The following is a 27,954-nucleotide window of genomic DNA, read 5'->3' as shown; positions in this document are numbered from 1 at the left end:
TGTTCTGCTGAAGACTACCTTGTCACTCTTAGCATCCAAGGAGCATTTGTTAAATCAGCTACTACATACTCTGCCTCATGAAGCAGTGTTCAGTTTGTCCAAGACAAAGGCATGAAAACAAGTATTTATAGTGCAATGTGTAAGTTGCAATAAACAATCACAGGAGCAATGAAGACACACTGCCTGAGGTGGGAGCCATGGATGTGCCTTCACTTCCCCACCAGGAAAGACCTACAATTAAAAAGGCTTGGGCTGGTGGAGTGGCTCAAATGGTAGAGTGCCTGGCCACCAAGCATGAGGCCCTGAGATCAAATCCCAATACCATTAAAAAAAAGAAATGTACAATTAAAAAGGCTGACAATACCAGTGCTGACAAAGATGTGGAAGAATTAGACTTCTCTTGGAAATACAAAATGATTCAGCCATGTGATGACAAATCGATGCCCCCCACCCCAGATGTCTACCTTCTAATCTTAGGAAGCTGTGAATATGTTACATTATGTGAAAAAAGAGCTTTACGTATGTAATTGAGGCTCTTGAGATTGGGAGATGATCCTGGAAATTCTGGGTGGGTCCAAGGTAGTCATAAGGGAGGTAGAAGAGTTGCAGAGTCTGAATGAAGGTATGTGAAAATGGAAGCAGATCGGAAAGAGAGCGAATCAAAGATGTTAATGCTACTAGCCTGAAAAACAGAGGAAGGAAGGGATAATGAGCCAAAGAATGCAGGAAAGATTCTCCCTTAGAGCCTTCAGAAAGGCTCTGCTGACACCTTCATTTTAGGATTTCTGACCTCCAGAATTAAAAGATATTTATTCTGGTTTAAGCCACTAAGTTTGTGGTAATTTCTTGTAGCAACCATAGTAAATGAATATAAGCCACTTTGTAAATGGTTTGGCAATATCTGCTGAAGCTGAATAGATGCCTATCATATGACTCAGCAATTTCACTCCTAGGTATGTACCCAACTGAATGTGTCTGTATGGGAACTAAGATATATATACAAGCATCATATTCATAACAGTTTTACTCAAAAGAATAAGAACAGCAGGTGCTGGTGGCTCATGACAGTAATCCTAGCTACTCAGGAGGCATAGATCAGGAGGATCACAGTTTGAAGCCAGCCCTGGGCAAATAGTTTTCGAGACCCCATCTCAAAAATACCCAACACAAAACAGGGCTAGAGGAGTGGCTCAAGTGGTAAAGCACCTCCTAGGCAACTGGGAGGTCCTCAGTTCAAACCCCAGCACTGCCAAAAAATTTAAAAAACTGAAAATAATCCAACTTCCCACCAGAAAGACAATGGATAGAACAAATTGCAATATAGTCGCACAATATAATGCTAATCAGAAATAAAAAGAAATGAACCACTGGTGCCTATAACACCATAGGTTTACCTTACATACATAATACTGAATGGGAAAAAACACACTTGATGAAAAAGTTCTGAAGATGGATAGTGAATCCATATAAGCATATTTAATGCCACTGAAGTGCACTTAAAAATCATATAAAATGGTAGATTTTATGTTCTATATATTTTAGTATAATAAAAAAAGTATATACTATATGGATCTATTTTAATAAAGTTGAAAAGCAAGCAAAACTAATCTATAGTGAAAAGAGGTGAGAACAGTGATTACCTTTAGGGGGTACTGATTAGGAGGCATAAGGGAGCCTTCTAGGGAGGGGTAATGTTTAATTTCTTGATCTAGGTGTTGGTTACATGGGTGTATCATAAAAATTCATCAGATTGTGTATTTAAGATTTGTGTACGTTCAGCTGGGCACCGGTGGCTCACACCTGAAATCCTAGCTACTCAGGAGGCAGAGATCAAGAGGATCTAGGCCAGCTTGGGCAAACAGTTAATGAGACCCTATCTGAAAAAAACCCGTCACAAAAAAGGGCTGGTGGAATAGCTCAAGGTGTAGGCCCTGAGTTCAAATGGCAGTAATGCAAAAAAAAAAAAAAAAGATTTGTGCACTTTGACTTCCAAATGCTAACCTATTGGCACATGTTTACTCGTACTAGCATAATCAACGCTGCAATGGAAAATAAAGAAGGGAAAAAAAATACCAAAAGTGTGTATGATCATGGAAGGCTTCAGAGAAGAGTTGAAATGTGAGCCAAATACTGAAGGATGAACAAGGTAAACAAGGATGAAGACAGCAGACACAGAAAGGAAGGGAATTCTGAGCAAAGGGAACAGCATGCACATGGTCAGTCAGGTGTAAGTGAGTGCAAACTGTGCTAGACACTAATAGCCAGTGGTCCCAACATGCCTGGACACTTTGTCATCAGCAGTTTAGACTGTACTCTCTAGGAAGAGCTAAGCAGACATCTAACAAGTTAAAAGCAAGACATATGGTGGATCCATAACAGGGAAGGTGATTTAGACAAAAGGACAGAGACCCCTAAGGCTCTATCAATGCTGGTCAGGACCTAGATGACAGGATCTGACTCAAGCCACTGGCCAGGGATATAGTGTCATGAGATACAGGGAGCAGAACCTCTGGATTTGGCTATAATGTAGGAAGGGGGCCTCCAAGCCTATGTGGCTGGTGATCTCATCAACAAGAAGAGTGAAGACTAGACATATCTTTCTCTCTGCCTCCTGGGTTGGCCATGGAGAATCACAGCATCACAAAGCTGGAAAATAAGATCACTTAGTGCACTTCATTTACAGATAAGCAACTGAAGATGCGGTTTGTGAAGAGAAAGCTGGAACTACAACTGAGACTTACCTACTTTACTGAGCACATCCTAGAGAATAGGGAACATGACTAAGTTCTGGTGCCCAATATCCCCAAATGTCCACCAACCTCACGTACTGCTACCCCCAAATGTCTTCACCAACCTCACATACTGCCGTAAGATTCTCTGGCCTGTGGTTGTAGTCCAGGTCTCTGCCAATTATCCTTGCCAAACTTTTCCTGCTGAAGTTTTCCCTACACCACCCAAACTCTAAAGGTTTCATCTAATGGTTTGGTAATGCCTTGTAAGTCAATCTGATTTCTTTCTTATTTTGGGGAGACGAGTTTGAACTCAGGGCTTCATGTTTGCAAAGCAGGTGCTCTACCACTTGAACCACACCTCCAGTCCATTTTGTTCTGGTTATTTTGGAGATGGGGGTCTCTCGAACTATTTGTCTGTGCTGGCCTGGAACAGTGATCCTCTCAATCTCAGTTTCCCATGTAGCTTGGATTATAGGCATGAGCCACCAGCATCCAGCTAAGAATCCTTTAACTTTTAAAAAATAAAGACAAAATTAGGTACATATAAAACATTCAACACTCCTTGGTAAAAATACATTGAGTCCCCTTAGGCCCCTCAGTTGAAACTGAGTAAAACTAAAAGATAACTAAGAGAAATTAAAGCTGAACAGGGTATAAACAGTCCATTTATATCACATAATTGTTCTTCTATAAAAAGGGTTAATCGCATCCCAGAAGATTAGGGATATGTAGAAAGTAATGGACCATTAATAAGAAGCAATTATGCTTTAGAAAAACAACAACTCGTGACTGATGAAAATAAAATCAAGTGAAGTGGAAATTTAAGTGGGTGAGGAGGGGGGAAAAGAGCAGGAACATGTTTTGCAGTAAGAAAACTATAATTAGGATTAGCAAATTTAAAAGAGAGCTTTTGGTCTGAAGATGTATCTAAACCTGCTTAAATAATGTTTGTTATCTAGCTAGTGAAAATAAGCACTGTTAAATTCTGCTCCTAACACATATCGTCCATTGGGGGAAAATTGCCCAAGTGCAAGGAACACTTCCACTGAAAGTTGTCATAGTATTTTACAACCAATTGTCACCCCTGAATGGTGCTCAGGCAAACTGAATACATACAATCAATAAGGCAGAAAAAAGCAAAACCTGCCAAGAGGTGATACTCTCCCCATATACAATGCTATTTCCCTCTGTGGTCAGTGGAATACTGAAAATGCATGCCCAGGAGCTGAAGGAAGAGAACATCCAGGAATGCCATTGGGGCAGAGCTTGTTTTTAAAATAAGCACAGCAGGAAGAGTCTATTTTGCCAGTTTAAAATTCTGATGGTTTAGTTAATGGCACATATTAAGGTATTATTTTGAAACAGGAACACAGCACTGCTTTAAAAAGGGTTTCAGGTATCTAGAAAATGACTCCAGTTGCAAGGGCATTTTCCGATCTATATTTATTAATTTCAGGTATTCATTTATGTTGATATAAAATACAGCAAAAATAAACATGGAAAGAGGGTGAGAAAAAGAAAAACAAGGATAGAGACAGAAAAATGGAGCTGAGAAGCAAGTTAATTCAGTTTATTTACCACAGCAACTGGGATACCACACTGGTTGGCTAAACCAACAGTCAAGTCTTTTTTTTTTCTTTTCTGTCTTTATTGTGGGACTGGGGTTTGAACTCAAGACTTCATGCTTGCAAAGCAAGAGCTCTACTGCTTGAGACACATCTCCAGTCCATGTTTCTCTGGTTGTTTATTTTTTTTTAACTTTAAACAAATTTTTATTACATAAAGGTTGTCACATTCTCTGGAAATTGTGGAAATGGGGTCTTGCAAACTATTTGTCTACGCTGGCCTCAAACAGTGATCCTCCTGATCTCATCCTCCCAAGTAGCTAGGATTACAGACATGGAGCACTAGTGCCTGGCTTCCAACAGTCAAGTCTTAAGGACTCAGTATCCAAAGGAGAATACTAACTATTCCAGAGACAACTTGGTCTGACAGGGTCCTGTAGGCCTTGAAGTGGATGCTGGGTAACTAGCCTTACCCAGTAAGACCCCTCTATACCCAATGCCAGCTCTCTCACAAGGGAGGCAGAACCAGTCCAGAATCCTCTAGAACTCCCCAACAGTATGGTCCCCAAAATTAAGGCATCTGTTTTAACAGACTGGTCAGAATCAGCAGGTGGCTTTTGTAACAAGATACTAAAAATGCCCTGGAGGTAGATGATGAGATCCAACTTCACAGAGCCCATGGCATCCCAACCCAGCAGACCCTTGCCAGCAATGGGGAGGATTCCTCAACAAGACTCCAACACAGAACCTGGGAGATCCAGAACTGGCTAATACAGTTCTCATTTCTCACAGTCATAGGTTATAGTTTGGGGTTTTTTGTTTTTGTTTCTAATTTTATCACATTGTGATTTTTTTTTTGGCAGTTTGAACTCTGGGCCTCACACTTGCTAGGCAGGTGCTCTATCATTTGAACCACTCTGCCAGCCCTTTTTTGTGTTGGGCGTTTTTGAGATAGGGTCTCTCGAACTATTTGCCCAGGCTGGCCTAGAACCATGATTCTCCTGATCTCTGCCTTCTGAGTAGCTAGGTATGAGACACTGGTGCCTGGCCCATGAGGTTTTTTATTTTTTTGTTTTTAAATACCATGCTCTCTCAATTAACAGCTTAGCAACTGCCATGAAATCAAGTCAAACTCATTTCCACATTCTATCAGTCCCCAAGACAGCAATCTATGTGACAACCCCACTAGTTATACCCCAGTACACTCCCCTTGCCTATGCTGTGGGAAGTAAAAGCAGCTTTTTCCTTCAAGAGCCTGAGGATCAAGGCCTGTTCTGTCTTATTATAGAGCAAAGCATTTTATTGAAGTGCCTTTCCATTTCCACGAACCTCATTTATGCAGAAGAAATCCAAGCTGGACTCACCACCAGTTTTATACCATACTTGGCAAAACAGTAGTCACTCAATACCACAGTACAATTAGAGCCCATGAGGGTCAATCTACACCATAGAACTTTCTGCCATGATGGAGATGTCTTAGATCAGAGCAGTCACTGCTTAGATAAGTGTAGCCACTAGCCACAATCTGCTAGTAAGCATTTGAAGCATGACTAGTTTAAAAAGAGACACAGTAGAAGTGCAAAATACACACCGGATGTCAGACTTGATGTAAAGAATGTTAAGATACTGCATTAAAAACTTCTTATATTAATTACATGTTAAAATGATAGTATTTTAGATATATTGGGTTAAATAATATTTTGTGGTACTAGGGTCTGAACCTAGGGCCTTGCATTTGCTAGGCAGTTTCTACCACTTGAGTCATGTGGTTTCCAGCTCAAATCAATTATATTAATTCACCTGTTCCTTTCTTTTTCTCCTTTAATGAGCCTACTAGAAAATTTAAGGTTACATATGTGTATTTGCCAGCAATGACTTACACTAATATTTATTGTTTTCTTTGATTTTATCTTGACTTTTTACTCATTCTGACAATATTCTTGAGGCCTGGCAGTGGCTCAAGTGGTAGAGCGCCTGCTTAGCAAACATGAAGCCTTGAGTTCAAACTGCAATGCTGCAAATAAATAAATAAATAAAATTGGGACTTGTATTTTCCATGTCCTTTTTTTTGTGGTACTGGGATTTGAACTCAAGAATTTGTGCTTGTGATGTAGATACTCTATCACTTGAGCCATGTCTCCAGTCTTTTTCATTTTTTTAGAAAATTTTCTTTGTTGTGCTTTACTAAGATATTGGTCAAGTAAGTTGGAAATTAAAAAGAAAATCAAAAACTAGTTCTTTACCAAAGTTAGTTTGAGACACACTAGTTTAGAGCATTAGAACCTTCTGTGATCCTAAAGGTACAGCAAGAGCTCCAATGCTCATCACACCCAATATAGCTTCCTAAGTCAGGGAAGCCAATAAAGGTTGTCCTCAAAGATCGTCAACAATAAAGGCTGGTACAGAGGATGGGGGTTAATTCCTAAGCAGACCACAAAATTCTGTTAAATGGAATTTCTCTTCCTCTAAGCATTTTAGTTAATAATGTTTTACTTTGATTCTAAAAGATGAGGTCCTCATAATCTTTGGGGAGAAAACAATTCTGTACTAAGGGGAAAGCACATAAAATCCTTATCCTTATAAGATGTGGATAGATCTGAGCTAGATTTTGAGAGAGGTATAGAAGATGTGGGAGGCACAGCCTGTTTACAAAAAGAGTGGGCTATCATCTATCTGTGAAGGCACAGTGACATGAAAGTTAAAAATATTCAACTCTGAGCTCACGCCTGTAAATCCTAACTACTCAGGAGGCAGAGATCAGGAGGATCACAGTTCGAAGCCAACCCAGGCAAATAGTTTGTGAGACCCTATCTCGGAAAAAAAAAATCACAAAAAAGGGCTGGTGGAGTGGCTCAAGGTGAAGGCCCTGAGTTCAACCCCCAGTACTGAAAGAAAATTCAACTCTGGGCCAAGTATGGCGGCTCATACCTATAATCTCAACTATTGGGGAGGCAGATCAGAAAGATAGTGGGTCAAGGCAGGACCAGGCAAAAAGCTCACAAGACCCTATCTCAAACAAGTGGTGACAGACATCTGTTATCCCAGCTACATGGGGAAGCTTAAATAGGAGGATTGGAGTCTAGGCTGGCCTGGGCATCAACAAAACCTTATACCAAAAATAACTAAAGCAAAAAAGATTGGGAATGTAGCTCAAGTGGTGGAGGGCCTCAGTTCAACGCCCCCAGTACCACCCCTCAAAAAAAGTTCAACTCTGGAGTCAAATACACTTGGGTGTAAAGCCTGGTTTGCCATTTACTGTGTGCCCATGGACAAATTACTTGGTCATTCTTAATTTCCATTTATTTACCTGTAGCAGTAGATAATCTCAAAAAAGACCAGTAATAATTTCTTGCATCAGGAGGTGGGATCTATTTCCTCTCCCCTTGAATGTGGGCTGGCCTTATGACTTGCTTTGACCACTGAATGTAGCAAAAGTGACATTCTGGGACCTCTAAGCCCAGACCTTCTACTTCCTCACTTTTTTTTTCCCTTTCTTTGTCAGCAGTACTGGCTTTTGAATTCAGGGCCTCGCACTTGCTAGGCAGGTGCTCTACCACTTCAGCTATGCCTCCAGCCCAACTTCCTCACTTTTTTTTTTTGGTGGGACTGAATTTGCACTCAGAGCTTTGCACTTGTAAATCAGGCACTCTACCTCTTGAGTTATACCTCGAGTCCATTTTCCTCTAGTTTTGTGGAGATAGATCCTCGCAAACTATTTGCCCAGGCTGACCTTGAACCATGAGCCTCCCAATCTCAGCCTCCCAAGTAACTAGGATTACAAGTATGAGTCATTAGCATCCATCTGTCTTCTTCACTCTTTCTTTGTGGGGAGGGGAGTACTGGGGTTTGAAGCCAGGGCCTCACTCTTCCTAGACAGGCACTCTACCACTTGAGCCACTCTGACAGCCCACTTCCTCACTCTTAAAGTACAGCTGCCATGCTGTTAGGAAATCCAGACAATAAGAGGCCATCTTAGGGACTGGGGACATGACTCAAGTGGTATAGCACTGGCTTAACAAGTGTGAGGCCCTGAGTTTAAGCCCTAGTACCACTAACTAACTAACTAACTAACTAACTAACTAACTAACTAAATGGCTGGTAGAATGGCTCAAATGGTAGAGCATCTGCTTAGCAAGTTTGAGGCCCCAACTTCAAACCCCAGCACTGCAAAATTAAGTAGATGGATGGATGCCATCTTGGCCATTTCAAGCCCAACTGAGCTCCCAGTTAACTGCCATGGCAGCTGATCCAAATGCAGTACAACTTTTCAACGGAGCCAACCAATCCCTCAAAATTGTGAAAATAGTGAGCTCTAGAGTGGTTTGTAACAGAGTACTAGATATCTGAAACATCTCTAAAATGAACATAAAAACAGTAGTAAGGATAGCTGTAAGGAAGTACATAAAATATTAGAAATTAGATCATATAAATGACTTGGGAAAGGTCGAATATCATGTAAAAAAATAATGTATAGTAAGTGCTTGTAATGGTGCTTGGCACATAAGTACTCAACAATCATTACTATTTGGAGAGCTAAAATTAACATGTTTGCAGTATGTCCCTGCAGACTACTGTGGAAGGTTGCATTCAGGTTCAGTGCTTTGCAGGCCCTGAGGAATGAAGACAAAAAGGCAAGGCCTCAGAGCAAAAGTAAGTCTTGGACCTGAAGGATAGTAAGTACACAGAATGATGGCTTCTAAAACACTGGTACATGAAAACCCACCCATGGACTTCAAGGTGACCATAATATGTGTATGCACCAAAAGCTGTCACGGCAGAAGCCTCTAGAGGACACTATAGAGACAAAGTAAATTAGTGGATTTGAGAAGAGGACTAATGAGTATGATGTTTCTTTGAGGGGGTGATGAAAACATTCTAAAATTGATTTGTGCTGATGGCTACACTATTCTGTGAATACACTAAAAACCCCTGAATTGTGCATTTTATCTATTTTATTTATTTTTGAGAGTCTTGCTATTTAGCCCAGGCTGGCCTTGAACTCAAGATCCTTCTGCCTCAGCCTCCCAAGTGTATGTGCCACCATGCTCAGCACAGAAATATGCATTTTAAATGGATGAAGCATGTATGAATTTTATCTCAGTAAAGCTGTTATTACAGAAATAGAGGGAAGGTAAAAATGAAGAGGCTGAGATGACAAAGAAGCAATACTCATTCCGAAGGTTGTCTGGAGCTATGAGGCATAAGCCTATTTGGCACCCAGAAGAAAAGGAGGTATTTTTAGATTGTGAATCAATCCAGCACTAGGCAGAAGCTATGAACCTGGGGACAGACCATGACACTCCAAGGGATCTCAGGCATTTGGCATGACTATTGTTTCCTTACTTTGTATGTACACTGCTCACTCATACCTGGTTTTTGTTTTGTTTTGCTTAAATCACAACTTGAACTTTACTAATAACAAGGTTTTTAAAAAACAGGAAGTTCTGGCCTGGTGGAGTGGTAAGTCTGTCTAGCATACATGAGGCCCTGAGTTCAAACCACAGTGCCATCAAGAAGAAAAAAAGTGTGTGTGTGGGGAAGTTCCTAGGCAAGAAGGAAAAAAAATACTTCCCAACAGAAAACTAGGTAAGTGCTGACCTTAGAGGCCCAGTTCACCCAGGGCCTCAGATGATCAAAGGGTGGATACCACATGGAAAGGGGGCCACCTTAGGTGTGTGGTAGATAGTAAATAATCCCTCCCTAAACTACAACACCCCAAGGACAGTTACCCTCAATTACTTCCTCTTCCTTCTTCTGGTGTAATTCTTTTCCAAAGAGGCTGGAGGGGAAAATTTCAAACCCGAAGCTAACACAATACAGATGTCCTACCTTCCCTCCCCCCCAAAAAAAGCAGGCAACATTATCAAAGCACCAGACACTATATCTCATTAAATCCTCCTAACAAGGCCCACTAGGATATTTACCAACATCTCCCAAAAATCCATCTCAATCTTTCATCTACCCAAATCAACCCTGTGACCTGTGAATGCTTCTGTTTTGTTAGTCAATGTAATCACTACAGAAGATGTTCTTTAAAAAAACAAAAACACCTAACCAGGCGCTGGTGGCCTGTAATCCTAGCTACTCAGGAGGCAGAGAATCAGGAAGATTGTGGTTTGAAGTCAGTCTGGGCAAAACAGTTTTCAAGACCCTATCTGGAAAACACCCAACACAAAACAGGGCTAGCAAGTGGCTCAAGTGGTAAAGTGCCTGCCTAGCAAGCATAATGCCCTGAGTCCAAACCCCAGTGCCAATACCACCAAAAAGAAAATCTAACCATTGTAGAAGATGGAATACCTGAAAAAGACAAAGAAAGGTTAGAAACAGAAATGACTGGGGTGGGGGTGTAGCTCAGTAGTAGAGTATATATCTAGCATACAGGAGGCCCTGGGTTCAACTTCCAGCCCCCTCCTCCCAAACAGAAACAGAATTTTAATGGTGTTGGGGCTCAGGCATACTCCCAAAATATAAATTTAGGAGACTAGAATATGCCACTCCAAAATAGACTTCTTTGGCATATTTTGGGTTGGTTATTCTGAGAAACTGCTGAGGGACTGAAGACAGGAGTAGCTCTGAAAGCTGTTCTTTTGTAAAAGAAATTTATATCTATATGAAATCTATATTAATAAAATATAGATTACTCCAGATAATTTTTATTACCTGAGAGACTTTATCTGCATAACAAGCCAACCTTTATTCACCCTGTATTTTCTCCCCATATCCTCCCATAACTTGTGTCTTTACCACCACCTCCAGAAGCCCCAAGCCCCTCTTCCTGGGGCAGGCTAGGTTAGGGATAGTCTGGGACTGCCTCCCCACCTCACCTTGACTCAAGAGCTCCTCCCCCTAGCCCACAGGTGAGAGGAGTCAGGTGATGATGTATTCTCTCCCCACCTCCAAGATCAAGGTGGTATGAAAACGACCTACAAAAGACCCTGGCCTTCTTCTTTCCTTCCCTCACCTGCAGAACTGGTGACTCCCCTTCCCTCAATAAAGCTATTCTACCTCACCCTATCCTGCTGGGATTCTTCTATTTGGAACGCAAAAACCAAGAACTTCTGAAAATGCCATTTGCCGGTAACACTCCTTTCTGTATATTTCCTCCCATCATCCTCCCATAACTTGTGTCTCCACCACTACCCCCAGAAACCCCAAGCCCCTCCTCCTTTCTGTAGCTCAGGATGCTACAAAAGCTTCGATCATCTGGTCCTCCTTCAAGTCTCACATTTCATGCATACATAATTAAGTAGGATTTTTCTCCTGATAATCTGTTTTATGTCAACCTTATTCTATCCTAGCCAAAGAACCTAGTAGGGTGGGGGAAGCTATCTTTCCCTCCCCTACAACAGAATTTGACCTGTTGTGTCACCAGGGTCTGGACACCAGAAAAGAAACTGGTGATGTCAGAAACTTTCAGCAGTCTTGCCCGAACGTTCTATTAAGTCCAGGTCTTATACTGCCATCATTAAACAATCCCAGGTCCTATTAAGTCCAGGTCCTATACTGACATCATTAAACAATCCAAAAGCCACAAACCAAATGCAAGTTTATGTCTTTATGCACCCCATCACCACCACCCCGCCATCCAGTGGTCCTTCCCACTAACAAAGGGACACTAGGTGAACTAAACATGTGTTTTTTAGGTCCATGGCAGTGTAAAGAATGGTTTACACTTCACTCATCCAGACCCAAAAATCAACAAAGATATCCCAGAATTAAGCTGTGTGCCAGTGACTCATGCTTATTAGTCCTAGCTATTTGGGAGGCTGAGACTGGGAGGATCATTGTTTGAGGCCAAGGCAAATAATTCATAAGACCCCATCTCCAAAATAACCAGATCAAAATGGACTGGAGGTGTGGCTCAAGCACAAGAGTACCTACCTTGCAAATGAGAAGCCCTGAGTTCAAACCCCAGTCCCACCAAATGAGAGAAAGAGAGTGAGAGAGAGAGAGAGAGAGAGAGAGAGAGAGAGAGAGAGACTGATTCCAAAATTAAACAGCACTGTTGACCAAATGGACTTAACAGACATTTGTAGAGTATTCCATTCAAGAGCAGCAAAATATACATTCTTCTCAGCAGTCCACTGAACTTTCTTCAAAATAGATCACATTTTAGACCATAAAGGAAGTCTTAACAGACTAGTGGAGTGGCTCATGTGGTAAGAGCGCCTGCCTAGTAAGCGTGAGGCCCTGAGTTCAAGCCCCAGTACTGTAAAAAAACCCAAAAACAACAACAACAAAAAAAACCTCTTCATAAGCCTCAGAGATCAGGAGGATCACAGTTCAAAGCCAGTCCTAGGCAAATAGTTTTCAAGACCCTATCTTGAAAAACTCCATCACAAAAAAGGGCTGGCTGGCTGGTGGAGTGGCTCAAGCAGAAAGAGCTCCTGCCTAGCAAGTGTGAGGTCCTGAGTTCAAATCCCAGTACCGCCAAAAAGTCTTAACAAACAGAAAAAAGTCAGCACTATTTCCTGTATGCTAACAGACAACAGTGGAATAAAATTAGAAATCAATAGCAAGACAAACGCTGGGTGCAGGTGGCTCACGCCTGTAATCCCAGCTACTCAGGAGGCAGAGATCAGTAGGATCACGAAGTGGCTCATGGTACAGGCCCTGAGTTCAAGCCTCAGCACAGCTAAAAAAAAAAAAAAGCAGCTGGGCTGAACAATATACTTTGAATACTTTGAGTTTTCAATGATCAGTGGTTCTTTGAAGAAATCAGGAAAGAAGCTGGGTTTGAGATCAGCCCCAGTGAATAGTTCAAGAGACCCCCATCTCCAAAATAACCAGAGCAAAATGGACTGGAGATAGGGCTCAATAGTAGAGAGCCTGCAATTCTGGAGGTATCAGGATACCTGACTTCAAACTATACTATAGAGCCATTATAACAAAAATAGCATGGTACTGGCACAAAAACAGACATGTGGAATAGACCAATGGAATAAGGGGTTGGGGGTGTAGTTCACGCAGCAAAGTCTCTATCTAGCAAGCACAAGGCAGTGAGTTCAAACCCAGTACTGTCAAAAAACAAAATAAAACAAAAAAAACCCACACACACTAATGTAATAGGAGACCCAGAAATAAGTCTACACAGCTACAGAGCCATCTGATTTTTGATAAAGGCACCAAAAACATATGTTGGAGAAAATGACAGTCTCCTCAACAAATGGTGCTGGAAAAAGTGGATAACCACTGTAGAAAACTGAACGGTCTCTCACCCTGTACAAAAATGAATTCTAAATGGGTCAAAAACTTTAATGTGAGACCTGATTGGGGACAGATGGCCCTAGTATGTGAACAAACAATGTGTACACATATGAATAAGTGTATAAACAATTTAAATAAATAAATAAAAAGACCTGAAAGTTTGAAACTACTATGGGAGAACAATTGAAGAGATAAGCTTAGGTAATACCTTTCTGAATAGGACTCCATTAGCTCAGGAGATAAGAGCAAGAACTGGCAAATGGCACTGTACCTATGTATGGGATTATCACGATGAAATCCCCTCACACTGTTAATGTATGATAATTCAAAAATAAAACAAAGAATTGAAAAATGGCAATGCATCAGATTAAGAAGCTTCTGCATATCAAAGTCCTCCCTCATGCTAGCTTCGACATCACATGTACTAAAATTGATTGGAATGATGTAGAGAAAATTAGCATAGCCCCTGCACAAGGATGAAGCATTCCATATAAAAAATAAAAAAGAAAAAGAAAAAGCAAAGAATTCTTTTCCCAAATTTTCATTATAAAGTGTTCTGGATTTCAAACCCCAGTCCCATAAAAAAAATAATCTGGTATTTTAGATCAATCAAGACATTTTTTCCAACTGCCACCAAGCCTTGCTGGTGATGGCTGAGGGAACTTGCCCTGGGATAACTTTCTTTTTGGTTAGCGTCTGTAATGAGAAATAAATCCTTTTATTTCAGAGATCTCATGCTGAAGTTTTGACTTACCAGGAATGATGGATAAATAAGTACAATTCAGTAAAATATTTACCTTCAGAATGCACTGGAAAGCACAACAGACCTAAGAAAACATGACTTGTAGTTCCATTATCTCAAACTTCTCCACTAACACTCGTGAGTATTTACTGTGCACTCAACCCAGCATAGCTGCTCCCAGCATAATGCAATTGGGAAACATTGGTTACTGTGCACAAACACTGTTGAGGAAGGGTAGGTTGGCAGCCAACCTCTGTACCAAATAGCACTGAGAAAGGCACCTATAACCTAGACCCAGATATTGCCCTCAGGCCAACGATCTAATAAACAAGATGTACACACTTAATAATGGCTAATCCACTTGAGTACTTCTTGTGTCATGCATTGCTTTACAGATATTAACTGCTCCATCTCCCACTCTTGTCCTTGAGCCCATTTTATAGGTGAGAAAAGCTCAGAGATGTAAACAAAAAAACTTTTCTGAAGTGACACAGAAGAAGGATAAAACTGGCATTCACACCCAGGTATTATGGGCCTCAATCTTCTCAGCTTTGGTGGCAGTAATAGCCACCAAATAGTCCTGCATACAAGGAGGCACCCAGTGAACACCGGTTTACAGCAATGAGAAAGTTAAGGTAACACAGGCAGAATAGTGTTTTGCTGAGCCAAACACCTGTGGCTCACATGCCTAGCCACTCAGAGATCAAGAGGAACATGTTCAAGGCCAGCCCGGGCAAATAGTTAGCAAGGCTCTTGGTCAAAAAAAATCCATCATAAAAAATGGTCTGGTGGTGTGGTTCAAGGAATAGGCTCTGAGTTCAAACCACAGTACCACCAAAAATAAATAAATAAAAGAAAGAAAGAACCAACACGCAAAAGGGTTGGGTGGAGTGGCTCAAGTGGTAGAGTGTGTGCCTAGCAAGTGTGAGGCCCTGAGTTCAAGCCCCCGTATTGGCCAAAAAAAAAAAAAGCACAACAAAAACCCCAACCGCTCCCATCTGTGAATGATGCAACTGGAGATTCAATCAGAAATCAGTTTCTCCCTACCACAATGAAAAGCATGTTTCAATTAAGTCTCTAAAGAACACTTCCAAGCTGGATGGGATGGCAGGAGGTTCAAAGCTCAAGGCCAAACTGGGCTACACAGTGTGACCCTGGCCTTTTTTTTTTTTTTTTTTTTTTTTTTTTGCACGGTACTGGGGTTTGAACCCCAGGGCGTTGGGTTCTCTACCACTTGAGGCACGGCTCCCACACCAAAAAATAAAAATTATTTTGATTTCTTTCTTTTTCTTGGTCCACCTTCCATAAAAGTCATTACCTTCACTATGTGATAATTTCACAAACTGTACAAAGATTTGGGCGGGTTTTTTTTTTTTGTAAGCATGTTAAACTGCAGTAAAAAATGTTTTAAAATAGCTCATATTATTAACTTACAAAAAGGTGTTGCCAGGAAAAACAGCAAAAAATCGGTTTCCACGTTGCTTCCACCCCCACACTACTCGCAATAACTTACCAGGTTAGCATCATAGGAAGCAAGCATTGCTTATCAAATTCTGCCTAATGTCCCAATCTCCCCCTTGAGCAGCCAGCCCCCCAGGGCGCAGGGCGGCAGCCTCGCGGGCGAGAGGGAGCTGCTGTAGCCTCAGTCATCCAGGCAGCGAACTGTGGACCTGAGCGAGCGCATCTGGACGGCGGAGCTCTAGGTCCCGGCCCGGCCCCCGAGCGTGTGGAGACGCCGGTTTTGCTCCCCCCGCCCCCCGACGCCAAGTAGCGCAGACCTGGACCACCTTGGCCACGGGCTGTAGCTCCCGCGGGGGCGCGTTTGCCAGAACCAAGGGAGCGCAGACGCGCTAGGTAGGGCGACCCCCAGGAGTCAGCTCCATCCACCTCAGCGCCTCCCCGCCACACCGGCCGCTTCTCCTCAGGAACCGAACCTGCCAGAAGCTCCTCAGCCCCAAGCACGGGCCCCGCCACCTCCATCTCTAACACACTTGCTACCCACCCTACACCAACCCCCAAGCGCACCCACTCACTCAGGCCACCCTGGAAAGGGACCTAGTCACCCGCAGAGGGGCGCGGCCTCGGAACCCAGCGCTCGGTTGATCTCAAGACCCAGGAGAGGGCATTTATCCCAGCTCGGAGGCGCCGCCGCCCCCACCCCCACCTCTCTATAACCAATGCCAGGCGCGGCCCGCCCCGCTCCGCCGGGGGTCCGGAGCCCAGCCGCGCACTCCGAGCGCCCTACCTGCAGGCCGGTGGTTCGGTGTCGAAGTCCGCCCCACACCCGGCTCGGCTGTCTTCCCTTGGGACGAGGTGCCCCGTGCAGCCCACTCAGGCCGGGACCCCGCGCCGCCACCGCCGCTGCGTTCCATTGGGATGCACTGCCGGCACAGGCGCACTGCCCAGTCCGCCGCGCCGCACTGAACCCGCGCGCGTCCGCATGCGCACGCGTCCTCACACCGAGCGCGCGGTCCTTACACCAGCCCGCCGCGCAGTACAGGACCCTCGCGCATCCGCATGCGCATCAGTTCTCACAGAGCGCGCGCGCGAACGCGGGGGATGGGCAAGTGTAATGTGTGCAAAGGTTCACAAGGCCGTGTGCATAACGTGCACAGGTCTTCACATAGCGTGCACACGGGTCTTTACGCACTGTTGAACATACGCAGTGCACGCACACACGGAACCTGTGCACGCACTGGTTTTCATAGTGATTACATGCTGCAAGCACACGCTACAAGTACACCTAGCGGAAACAGGCTTCCCTAGACACTGCACGCACACAAATGCGGGTACATATATAGTGTGCAGGGTCTCACAGCGTATACACACGTCTTCATGGTGTGTGAACACGGTACACAACACACGTGCTTTACACACTGGGCATGCAAACTCAGCATTGCCATTCCGAATACATGCCTCGCTGGGTCCTCAGGTGGGCGCCGTTTGAGCCAGTGCCACGTGCATAGACGCCAGCTCTGGATACAGTATCATCTTAGGGCCCTTGGCGCCACTTGGGCAAGTGCCACATGTGCAGACGCCATAAAACTCATCCTCCAAGCACAATTAAGTTGCAATTGTTGAATATGAGTCTTTAGTGAGCACCTCTCCTCCACACTCATCCCAGGTAGGTATGTGATCATCCAGAGCAAGACTTCCGCATGGATAACAGGTTGGCATTCAAGGAAAGGCGGGGGTGCGCTACCTTTGCCTTCCAGCTACTCCCTAGCACTCAGCAAAATCACGCACTGTTCAGAAATCTAAACGAGGAAGAGCTTTAGGAAGATAGACACAACAAAATGCTAAACGTGTTGCTTTGGGAATGGGAGTCAGGGAAGGATAAGGTTGGGAGGTTTTTTCCCTTGGGTATCCTTTTATCCCCGCCACACACACATTTATGATCTTTTCAGAAACATACTGAATGCTGGCCGTGTCAGCTCACACCTGTAATCCTAGCTATGAGGGAGGCAGAGATATGGAGGATCGTCATCCAATCCGCCATGCCCTGCCCAAAAAAGATGAGACCCTGTCTGGCGCCGGTGGCTCACGGCTGTAATCCTAGCTACTCAGAAGGCAGAGATCAGGAGGATCGCGATTTGAAGCCAGCCTGGGCAAATAGTTTCCATGACGCTATCTTGAAAAAAACCCATCACAAAAAAAGGGCTGGTGGAGTGGTTCAAGGTGTAGGTCCTGAGTTCAAACTCCAGTACCGCAAAAAAAAAAGGGGGGTGGGCCTGAGACCTTATCTCAAAAATAACTAAGGCAAAAAAGGCTGAGGACCGGCATAATATGCCTGTCTAGCAAGCACAAAGCCCTCAGTTCAAATCCCAGTGCTGAAAAAAAAAAAAAAGGCCAGGTGCCAGCTCACACCTGGAATCCTAGCTAGAGAGGCAGAGTACCTCCAGACCCTATCTTAAAAATGCTCAACACAACAAAAAGGCTGGCAGAGTGGCTCAATTGTTATCAGTACCTGCCTAGTAAGCCTGAGGCTCTGAGTTCAAAATCCCAATACAGAAAAAAAAAAAACAACAACAAAACCTATAGCTTAATGGTACAGTGCTTGCCTAACATGTGTGAACCTACACATCATCTTTGCCATGCCTACTCAAGTCTCTACATGATAACCCTTCCCTTTGTAGCCCCAGGCTGCACATTTTTCTGTTAGAGGGTGACCAGCCTGGAGGTTTTTATTCCCATCATGGGGAAGACAGAGAATACGTGGTTAAGAATGAAGCTGAAACTGAAGCTGGGCGCCAGCAGCTTCTCTCTCTGCTCGGGAGGCAGAGATCAGGAGGATCTCAGTTCAAAGCCTGCCTGGGGCAAATAGTTCTCAGACTCTATCTCGAAAATACCCAACACAAAAAAGGGCTAGTGGAGTGGCTCAAGTGTTACAGCACCTGCTTAGCAAGTGTGAGACCCTGAGTTCAAACCCTAGAATCACCAGAAAAAAAAAAAAAAAAAAGAATGAAGCTGAAGCCTGTCGTGCTGGCTTCCACCTAGAATCCCAGCTATGAGGAGCATAGGTAGGAACATCATGGTCCCAAGTCAGCCCCGGACAATAACAGACTTGAAAAATAACTGAAGCAAAAAAGGGTTGGAGGTGTGGTTCAGGTGGTAGAACGAGGCAAATGCAAGGTGCTTTGTTCAAACCCTATTACCACCCAAAATAAAACAAAACAGCTGGGTGCCAGTGGCTCACTCCTGTAATCCCAGCTACTCAGGAGCAGAGATCGTGAGGATCACAGTTGGAAGCCAGCCCCAGGCAAATAGCTCACCAGACCCTATCTGGAAAACACCCAACACAAAAAAACAGGGCTAGTGGAGTGGCTCAAGTGATACAGTACTTGCCTAGCAACCACGAAGTCCTGAGTTCAAACCCCAATACCGCCAAAAAAAGAAAAAGAAACCTACCTAGATTGTACTCATAGATGTATGACACTATGTTATGCAATGTCCATTCTCTGCCTCTTGGGTAGCTAGGATTACAGGCATGAGCCACTGGCGCCTAGCTTTTTTCTTTTGGTGGTACTGGGTTTTGAACTCAGGGTCCCCTGCTTGCTAGGCAGGCACTCTACCACAGGCTGCTTGAGACACTCCACCAGCCCTTTTTTGTGTTGGGTATTTTCAAGATAGGGTCTTTCAAACTATTTGCCTGGGGCTGGCTTTGAACTGCAATCCTCCTGATCTCTGCCTCCTGAGTAGCTAGGGATTACAGGCGTAAGCCACTGGTGCCCAGCTACTTATGTTTGTTTTTTAAAAAATGGCATTCAATAGTTTCTTGAGTTTTTCTCATTACACTAAGTTCCTAAAAATCTATACTTATAGTTGAATGACATCTTAAAATCTGTTATGTTTAGCATAACAGTCCTCCAACTTTCTTGTTCCAGAATCCCTTCATAGAGGTCAGCAAGCTATGGCCAATGCATCAGTACAGCCCACTACCTATTTGTGTTAATAAAGTTTTATTGAAGCACAGCCACATTTACTTGTGTCTGTTTTGTGCTACAATGCCATAATCGAGTAGCTGTAACAGAGGCCATATGGCCTGCAAAGTCTAAAACATTTGTTATCTGGTCCTTTACAGAAAGTTTGCTAAGTCCTAACTTATACTTATTTTGTGGGACTGGTGTTTGAACTCAGGGCTTCATACTTACAAAGCAGGCACACTCTACTGCTTGAGCCACTCCCCCAATCCCTAATTTATACTTAAGAATTGAGAATCACAAAAAAGAGCTTTTATATCTGCTGATGGTGGTAGATTTGTTTCCAAGTTCTAATTTTACCTGAAAGTGCAAATGTGTTGTGGACAACAAATACTGTTTAATTTTCCTTGAAATGGCAAGCTTGCTTGTGAGTTATTTCTACTGACTGCATTAGAAATGTAAAACTATATTTTTTAATTTAATAAACTCAATGCATAAACATAAATTCTATACTTTTAATGAAAAGTGGACAGTTGGGAGGTGTAGCTCAAGTGATAGGGCATGTGCCTAGCACTCGCCCAGAGCTCAAACCCTAGTTCCACCAAAAAAAACTGTGGGATAGCATTGTTTCAAAGTTTTGCAAATCCCTTTCTCAGGTTTAATAGAAAACAGTCTCTTATCTGCTTGTGTTCAGTGTGTTGCAATACGTTTTTTTTGTGTTAAACATAGAAAATGTGGCCCTGGAAGTAGTCAGAAAGAGGTTTTTTTGGAGGGAGGGGGCAGCATTTGGGTTTGAATTCAGGGCCTCATGTTTGCTAGGCAGGTGCTGTACCACTTGAGCCACTCCACCAGGCCTCTTTTGTGAATAGTATTTTCAAGACAGGGTCTTGTGAACTTCTAGTCCTGGCTGACTTCAAACTACAATCCTCCTGATCTCTGCATCCTGAGTAGAGAGGATTACAGGTGTGAGCCACCGGGAGCCTGGGTTTTTTTTTTTTTTTTTTTGAGATGGGTTCTATGCTGCCCAGACTGGCCTTGAATGCCTTAGGCTCAAGTGATTTTCTTGCCTCAGTCTCCCAGTACAGAAAATTATGTACATTCTTTGATACTAGACCGAATCTTGACAAGTGGTAAATTCTTAAGTTACTTGCACTGGGGTTGTAGGTCAGTAGCAGGGCTCATGCCTAGCATGTACAAGGCCCTGGGTTCCCTCTTTGCACTGGAAAATAAAGTCCATTGGTCATAGCTTCAACTTTGGACTTTTAAAAGCTGTACACGTGGGAAATTTGAAAAATATTGAGCAGAGCTATGAAAATCTTCCAAATGTTGATACTTCATTCTATGTTAAAAATTTGCATTTAGGGTTGGCAGAGTGGCTTAAATGGTACAGTGCCTGCTTAGCAAGCGTGAAGGCCAGAGGTCAAAACCCCAGTGCTAACCCTGTAATCCTAGCTACTCAGGAAGCAGAGATCAGGAAGGTTGTGATTTGAAGCCAGCCTGGGGAAACAGTTTTGAAAACTCGAAAATACCCAACACAAAAAAGGGATGGCAGAGTGGCTCAAGTAGTAGAGTTCCTGCCTTGCATGTGTGAGGCCCTGATTTCAAGCCCCAATACTGCCAAAAAAAAATAGCAATAAAAACTTGCATTTATGCCAGGTGTGGTGGTGCATGCCTGGAATCCCAGCTATTAAGAAGGCAGATATTGGAAAGACAGAGGTTAAAAGCCAGTCAGGCAAATAGTGAGACCCCCATCTCAACCAACAATCCAGGTTTGGTGGGGCACATATATAATCTCAGCTACACAGGAGGTATAGGTAGGAGAATTGCCAGTCTGGGCAAAAGTGCAAGATCCTATCTGGAAAACAAACTAAAGCAAAAAGGACTGGGGCATGACACAAGTGGGAATGGTTGCCTGAGTTCCCACCCCAGTACAGCAGCCCCCCTCAAGTTTATTACTGATTTCTTCAGTCAAGTCTTTACTGCGAAGCTGTCAAGCTGACGGTAGTAGCTTCTGTTTTGTTTTTGGTACTGGAATTTGAACACAGGGCCTCACGCTTGTTAGGCAGATGTTCGACCACTTGAGCCATTCCACCAGCTGACATTAGTTTTTTAAAATGTAATTTTTGCTTGAAAGGTCAAATTTAACTTTTTTTTGGCAGCACTAGGGTTTGAACTCAGGACCTCTCATGCTTGCTAGGCAGGCACTCTATCACGTGAGTCACTCCTCCAGCCCTTTTTCATTATGGGTTGTTTTGAGATAGAATCTTGAAAACTATTTGCCTGGGGCTGGCTTCAAACCACCATCCTCCTGATCTCTGCTTTCTGAGTAGCTAGGATTACAGGCGTGAGCCACTAACACCCAGCTGAAAGCTCAAGTTTTATCATAGGCAAACCAACACAGTTGTTTTGATGTTCCAGACTTGACTCATTTTATTCATATTTGTCAAAAGGCCAAACACAAATCCAATTTTAATAACTACTTTGTCAGTTCTTTCAGTAAAAAAGATGTTTCATGAGAAAGTGTCTAGGTCATACAAATGCTTTTCATTTTCCTTGAGACAACTGCTGTACTGCAGAATGCAGAAGTGCTTTCTACCCTTCTCACTCCATCACATGAAATATTAAAGATGTACACTCAAAGGTAATGTTCCAAATCTGAAATAAATGTAGTCAATTTTTATTGCACTGACGGTCATCCTTTTGATTTTTTTTTATTTTTTGGACAATATGGGGGCTTGAATTCAGGGTTTCATGCTTGCTAAGCAGGCACTTTACCAGTTGAACCAGCCCTTTTAAAATTTGTTTTAAAGATAAGTGTCTCTTGAACTATTTGCTCCGACTGGCCTTGAACCACAATCCTCCCGCGTAGGTAGGATTACAGGTGAGACATGAGCGCCTGGCCTCGGTCATTCTTTAAGAAAAACTTTCAAAACTGGAGGTGTGGCTCAAGCAGCAGAGTGCCTGCTTTGCAAGCTCAAAGCCCTGAGTTCAAACATCAGTCCCACCAAAAAACAAAAAAAAAAAACCTTTAAAGAAAATTTGTTTGGTAAATACCTTTGTGATATTGTGAATCTATAATGGCCTTCATTCCTGTTTCCTAGCATGCAAATCCTAAAATCCTTACAATCTTCCAAAGATACGTGTTTTTGTATGCTGATTTGACTGATGGTTGGTATCTCCTAGATAGCTTCAGGATAAGTACTAGTTACTAGAAACACCAAAAGAGGACTAGGGAGAGAAGAGAGGAGAGAGGAGAGGGGTCATGGTTAAACTGACCACCAAAGGCCAATGACTTCATCAATTGTGCCTATGTAATGAAGTCCCCAAAACGATCCCAAAAGTACAGGGCTCAGAGAGCTTCATATACCCAAACACAAGGGGGTTCCTGGAGAACACAGAAGCCTGTCCTTTCTGTAACAGCCTTTTAAATAAACCACTAACATGTTTCCCTGAGTTCTGGGAGCTGCTGTAGCAAAATAATCCGACCCAACAGGGGGTTGTGGGGACGCTGACTTTAGGATAGAAGCACAGGTAAACAACTTGAAGCTTCAGATCCACATCTCTAGGAGATGGGGTGCAGCCTTGGGGAATTGGCTGACTCTCAGCAGGTCCCCACTGCGTAACTGCTTGCCTGCTTATCGCTAAAACATCTGTGTAGGGAAAATTTTTTTTTTTGCAGCACTAGGGATTGCACTCAGGGCCTACACCTTGAGCCACTCCACCATCCCTTTTTTGTGAAGGAGTTTTTCAAGATAGGGTCTCTCGAACTATTTGCCCAGGCTGGCTTTGAACTGTGATTCTCCTGATTTCTGCCTCCTGAGTAGCTAGGATTATAGGCATTGAGCCACCGGTACCTGGTGAGTTTAGTTCTTCCCTCTATCAAATTCAGAAAATTTCCAGGCTGGGTATTGGAAGAGTAAAGACTGGCCTTTTAAAAGTAAGCAAGTTGGGTTGGGGATGTGATTCAAGTAGTAGAGCCTCTACAAATCAAGCAAGGAAGCTGAGTTCAAACTCCAGAACAAAAAATTAAGTGAGCAAGTTGGCCAGAGTACATTTACTTCACATATGAACCTGTTAAATGAACATTTTTTTTTGGCAGTTTGAACTCAGGGCTTCACGCTTGCTAGGCAGATGCTCTACCACTTGAGCCGCTCCACCAGCCCTTTTTTGTGTTGGTATTTTCTTTTTTTTTGCGGGGGGGGGGGGAGGGCAATACCAGGGTAGGCACTCCACAGCTGCAAGCGCTTTTTTGTGTTATTTTCAAGATAGGGTCTTGTGATCTGTTTGCCAGGGCTGGCTTTCAACCTTAATCCTCTTATCAATGACTCTCAAGTAGCTAGGATTACAGGTGCGAGCCATCAGCGATGGCATAATTAGGTCTTTGTATAATATAAAAGGTCTGTTAAATATGACTTGGCAATTTGAGATCATTCTTAAAAAACTGATTATTAGAAAATATCTTCTTCAGGCAAGCATAAGTGGCTCACACCTGCAATCCTAACTACTTGGGAGGCTGAGATTAGGAGGATGGAGGTTGGATGCCAGTCAAGGCAAATAGTTTGTGAGATTTTGATCTCCAAAATAACCAGCGTAAAATGGACTGGAGGTGTGGCTTAAGTGGTAGAGTACCTGGTTTGAAAATGTTAAGCCCTGAGTTCAAACCCCAGTCCAACTGAGTGGGTCCAATGGGCCCACTCAGATCAACCAACCAAAATCTGGCAAAAATAAGAAATGTGTAACACTTTTCCTCATGTCACAATTAAGTTTCCAAAAGTCAAAGTTTCAAAAAAGAATCACCATGAACAAAAGTTTAAATAGTTAAAAATGTTCTTTGAAAAGAATCACTTGTATACATTGTTCACAGTTCTCGTTTTATTTTCTAATTGCAGTAGTTTGCATCTGATTTCTTTACATTATTCCACACAAAGGGAAAGGAAACCGTCAAACTAGTCAGTACAAATTAGTTGTCATGAATCTAGAGTAAAAGAATTCATTAAAGACTTAAGATGAAATATTACCATACCCATCAGTATTAGCAACTATAAACTTTCTCTAAAGAAATATAGAGCAGTTGGTATTCTATAAAATATCTTCAAGCAACTTTGAGACTTCCATCTGTGAGCCTTACGCTTAATTAAATAAGGTTGGTAGCAATTATTTTAGTGTCCATATATGAATACAAATATATATATGTGTATATATACACACACACACATATACATATATATATAAATGTTCTATCATAGGACTTAAACGACTGTAAGCAAAAGGGCAAATAGTGAATATAGAAGACATGCATCTTCTCACAGTCCTGGACAAAGTAAGAGGCAGACACTGTTCTAAATGTGTTACATATACAAACACCTACATTACTAATCCTCCCAACAATTCTGGGTAGAGGTACTGTTGTCATACCCACCTTTCAGGTGAGGGGCATGAAGCTGACACAGCTGGAGGTATGGGTGGCTACCTGGTAGAGGACAGTGTCCCTGCTCTCCCCTTCCTAGCACACTGACTCCTAACCTGGCCATAGAGGAGGGTGGTGGTGTATGTTCTATACACTCTTTGAATTGTTCAGTCTGCTGTCTTTTCACACTGTACTAAGACAAAATTCAGATTTTGCTCTTTTCTGAATAGGAAGAAAAAAGCAAAGGCAGAAAGAAGGATGGCTTAAGGTAAACCCAAACCACAAAAGTAGTACACAAAAATTCAGGGGAATCCTAACAGTCTAAGTGAAACTTACTCTTATAAGCAGGATAAATTTAAACATCTCATACCAACACAAATTCTTTTAATCTTTATGACAGGTAACATAACCTCAATCTCACCCATTACTTTAACTGTCAATACTGGAAGTCATTAAATCTGTATACAATACAAATGGAGTAGAAATCTAGCTAGGTATTTTGTTCAAAACATGCTTTTATCTATTTGATTACTTGGTTACCCCGCAGTCAAAATCGACAGGAGTTTATACCTATTAAAGGTATTAGCACGGTAATTTAATGTTTATGTATTATACAAAATTAAGTTAAATTACACATCAGCAACTACTTATAGCCACAATTCCATAGATGTGATCAGCAAATCAATGAGTAGTGTTCAATGTATATAAAAATGTCCATCAGGCATTTCCAAGCTCCTAAAATGGTCTCTTTAAAAGCTGGGCGTTTTGAAAAAAGATTCAACAAGCTAAATATTGGCAACTTTTTTTGTGGTACTGGGGTTTTAACTCAGGGTCTGATGCTTGCTAGGCAGGCGCTCTACCACTTGAGCCACTCCACCAGCCCCTGGCGAGTATTTTTTTTTTTTTCCGGGGGCACTGAGGTTTAAACTCAGGGCCTCACACTTGCTAGGCAGGCTCTATACCACTTGAGCCACTCTTCCAGTCCAGCAAATCTTTTAAAATGAATGCTTGGTTTGGTTATTTACCCACTTTAGTAACACAAATGTTTATACTCTAACTGGAATAAAAAGCATGAAAAATGCAATCCTATCAAGTTTGTTCTGTTTATGTGGTGCTGGGGATTGAACCTAGGGCTTTTTGTGATCCTGTCAAATATATTAGTAATAACTATAACACCATCTTAGCAGGAAGAAGCATTACTGTTAGATTCCAAACATTTTCTTTCTGGGCATTGTCTATAGCAATATATTATGGAAATCAAAGAGAATAACCAAAAAAATTTTTTCCCTTGAAGACCACTTATTTGAAATATAACCAAATTAATGAAACTACAATTTTCACATCAAATACAAGTTAATCAAAGAATTCTTCCATGTAACATTGTGTTATGTGCTACAACCTTACCTGAACTATTTTAATCACGATTCCAGATTTTCCAGGAAACACTAGCGCTAGATTAGACTGTCACTACCCAGACATGAAAGAATTGGGGTCACAGTTGTAATTTTTAGAAACTCTTTAAACAAACCACATTTGTTTGAGGAGCATAACTTGAAAAAAAAACCTAATTTGTGAGTAGCACTATCCTAACCAGATTTGTATCACATATGCAGAGTGCAAATATTCATAGTAAAATAACGTGGAAGGATCTCTACACAGTGCAAATTTAGCAACACTTTTAGGTATAGAAGCCTAACTTAGATTTAGATTCCTCATGAAGACAAGGGCTAGATGAACTCTTCAAGGCTGGCTTCTTTTGGTATTAAAACTCAGTCCTTGATCTCAGATGCCTTCCACCTGAAGGTACAAACTCCATAAAGAAATCCGAACCACAATGTTATACTCTATTTTAAGATTGCTTTATAGTACCTCAGATTTTGAATTCAGAATTTACAGTTAGAAAAGGAACTCAGTTAAGAATGAGATTAAAGATCTACTTTGTTTTTTGGAGCCATGTTCTCTAGAGAACAACAGAATACAAGTTCCATAGCTATATGATTGATTTCATTTTAAAACTGCATGATTTCAATGTGGCCAGTGACATCTGACTAGCCCAATCCTAATTTCATTTAGTAGGAGTTAATAACTAAAAACTAAATAAGGAAGGGTAAATCTAAACTCTCAATATAAGCAAAAACACTCCACTCCAAAAAAGCTGTCCACATAATAAAATACATCCTTAATATGAGGTCTGGTATAATATACTCTGCAGCATGACACTTTATTGTATTGCTCAGCTATAGGTTTTACATTTGGAACTAGGAGATCGTCTTTTCATTAAGTCTATTATTCCCTCCTCTGTCCCCAGCTTAGGTATAGACTGAAAAAGGCTTAATTTTTACAAGTTATTATGAATTTAAATCTTCATTTATATATACATTTTAAGTGTTTATAAAGCACTCAAAATTGTAGCTTACATGTACATGATTTCTGAAAACAAACTAACACTTTAAACATAATCTTTTTGTTCTGTAAAAACAATCTACACACACATGATCGAAATAATCTTTTCTTGTTTGGGAAATTTCCTATGCATGCCATTGGAGGGGAAAAAAAACCTCAGCAATTACTTCTGACAGGCTAACTGAGTGCCACCTAGTGTTCAATATCTACAACTACTAATTCTACAAATTTAAAATTGATATTAAAACCCACATTTTGAAAACTGAATTTTGGAAAAGTCTTTTTCTCCCCAAACATGTCTATGATGGCAAAACAAGATCATGGAAAGAATGACATCATCAAAATTATTATAAAACTGCCACATGCTACTTAATATGAAAAACAGACCTACTGTGTTGGACTTCAAATACAGATTTCTGCCTCCTTCAAATTATATCGAAATCTCTAGGCGAGTATCTAAGTAACTGAAATATACAGA

The 27,954-nt window shown here is 42.0% G+C and overlaps 1 protein-coding gene and 1 pseudogene across 4 annotated transcripts in view; one reads left to right on the top strand and one right to left on the bottom strand.

Annotated features, from left to right (window-relative positions):
• Map7d2 (MAP7 domain containing 2) overlaps positions 1-16,689 on the bottom strand; it is a 126,985-nt gene extending 110,296 nt beyond the window's left edge. For 2 of the 4 annotated variants that reach the window (XM_074064463.1, XM_074064465.1), the window contains exon 1: positions 16,492-16,689. In XM_074064463.1, coding sequence (XP_073920564.1) covers positions 16,492-16,618 — 127 coding nt within the window. In that variant the 5' untranslated portion in view covers positions 16,619-16,689. The remainder of the gene's footprint in view (positions 1-16,491) is intronic. The other 2 variants (XM_074064470.1, XM_074064468.1) reach the window with 2 other exon arrangements.
• LOC141420097 (U6 spliceosomal RNA) lies at positions 13,903-14,015 on the top strand (annotated as a pseudogene).
• Positions 16,690-27,954: the final 11,265 nt, after the last annotated feature.

Source organism: Castor canadensis, chromosome X, assembly GCF_047511655.1.
Source record: "Castor canadensis chromosome X, mCasCan1.hap1v2, whole genome shotgun sequence".
Lineage (NCBI taxonomy): Eukaryota > Metazoa > Chordata > Mammalia > Rodentia > Castoridae > Castor > Castor canadensis.
Note: the sequence above shows the minus strand (reverse complement) of the source record. Positions and strands in the feature narration are given on the sequence as shown.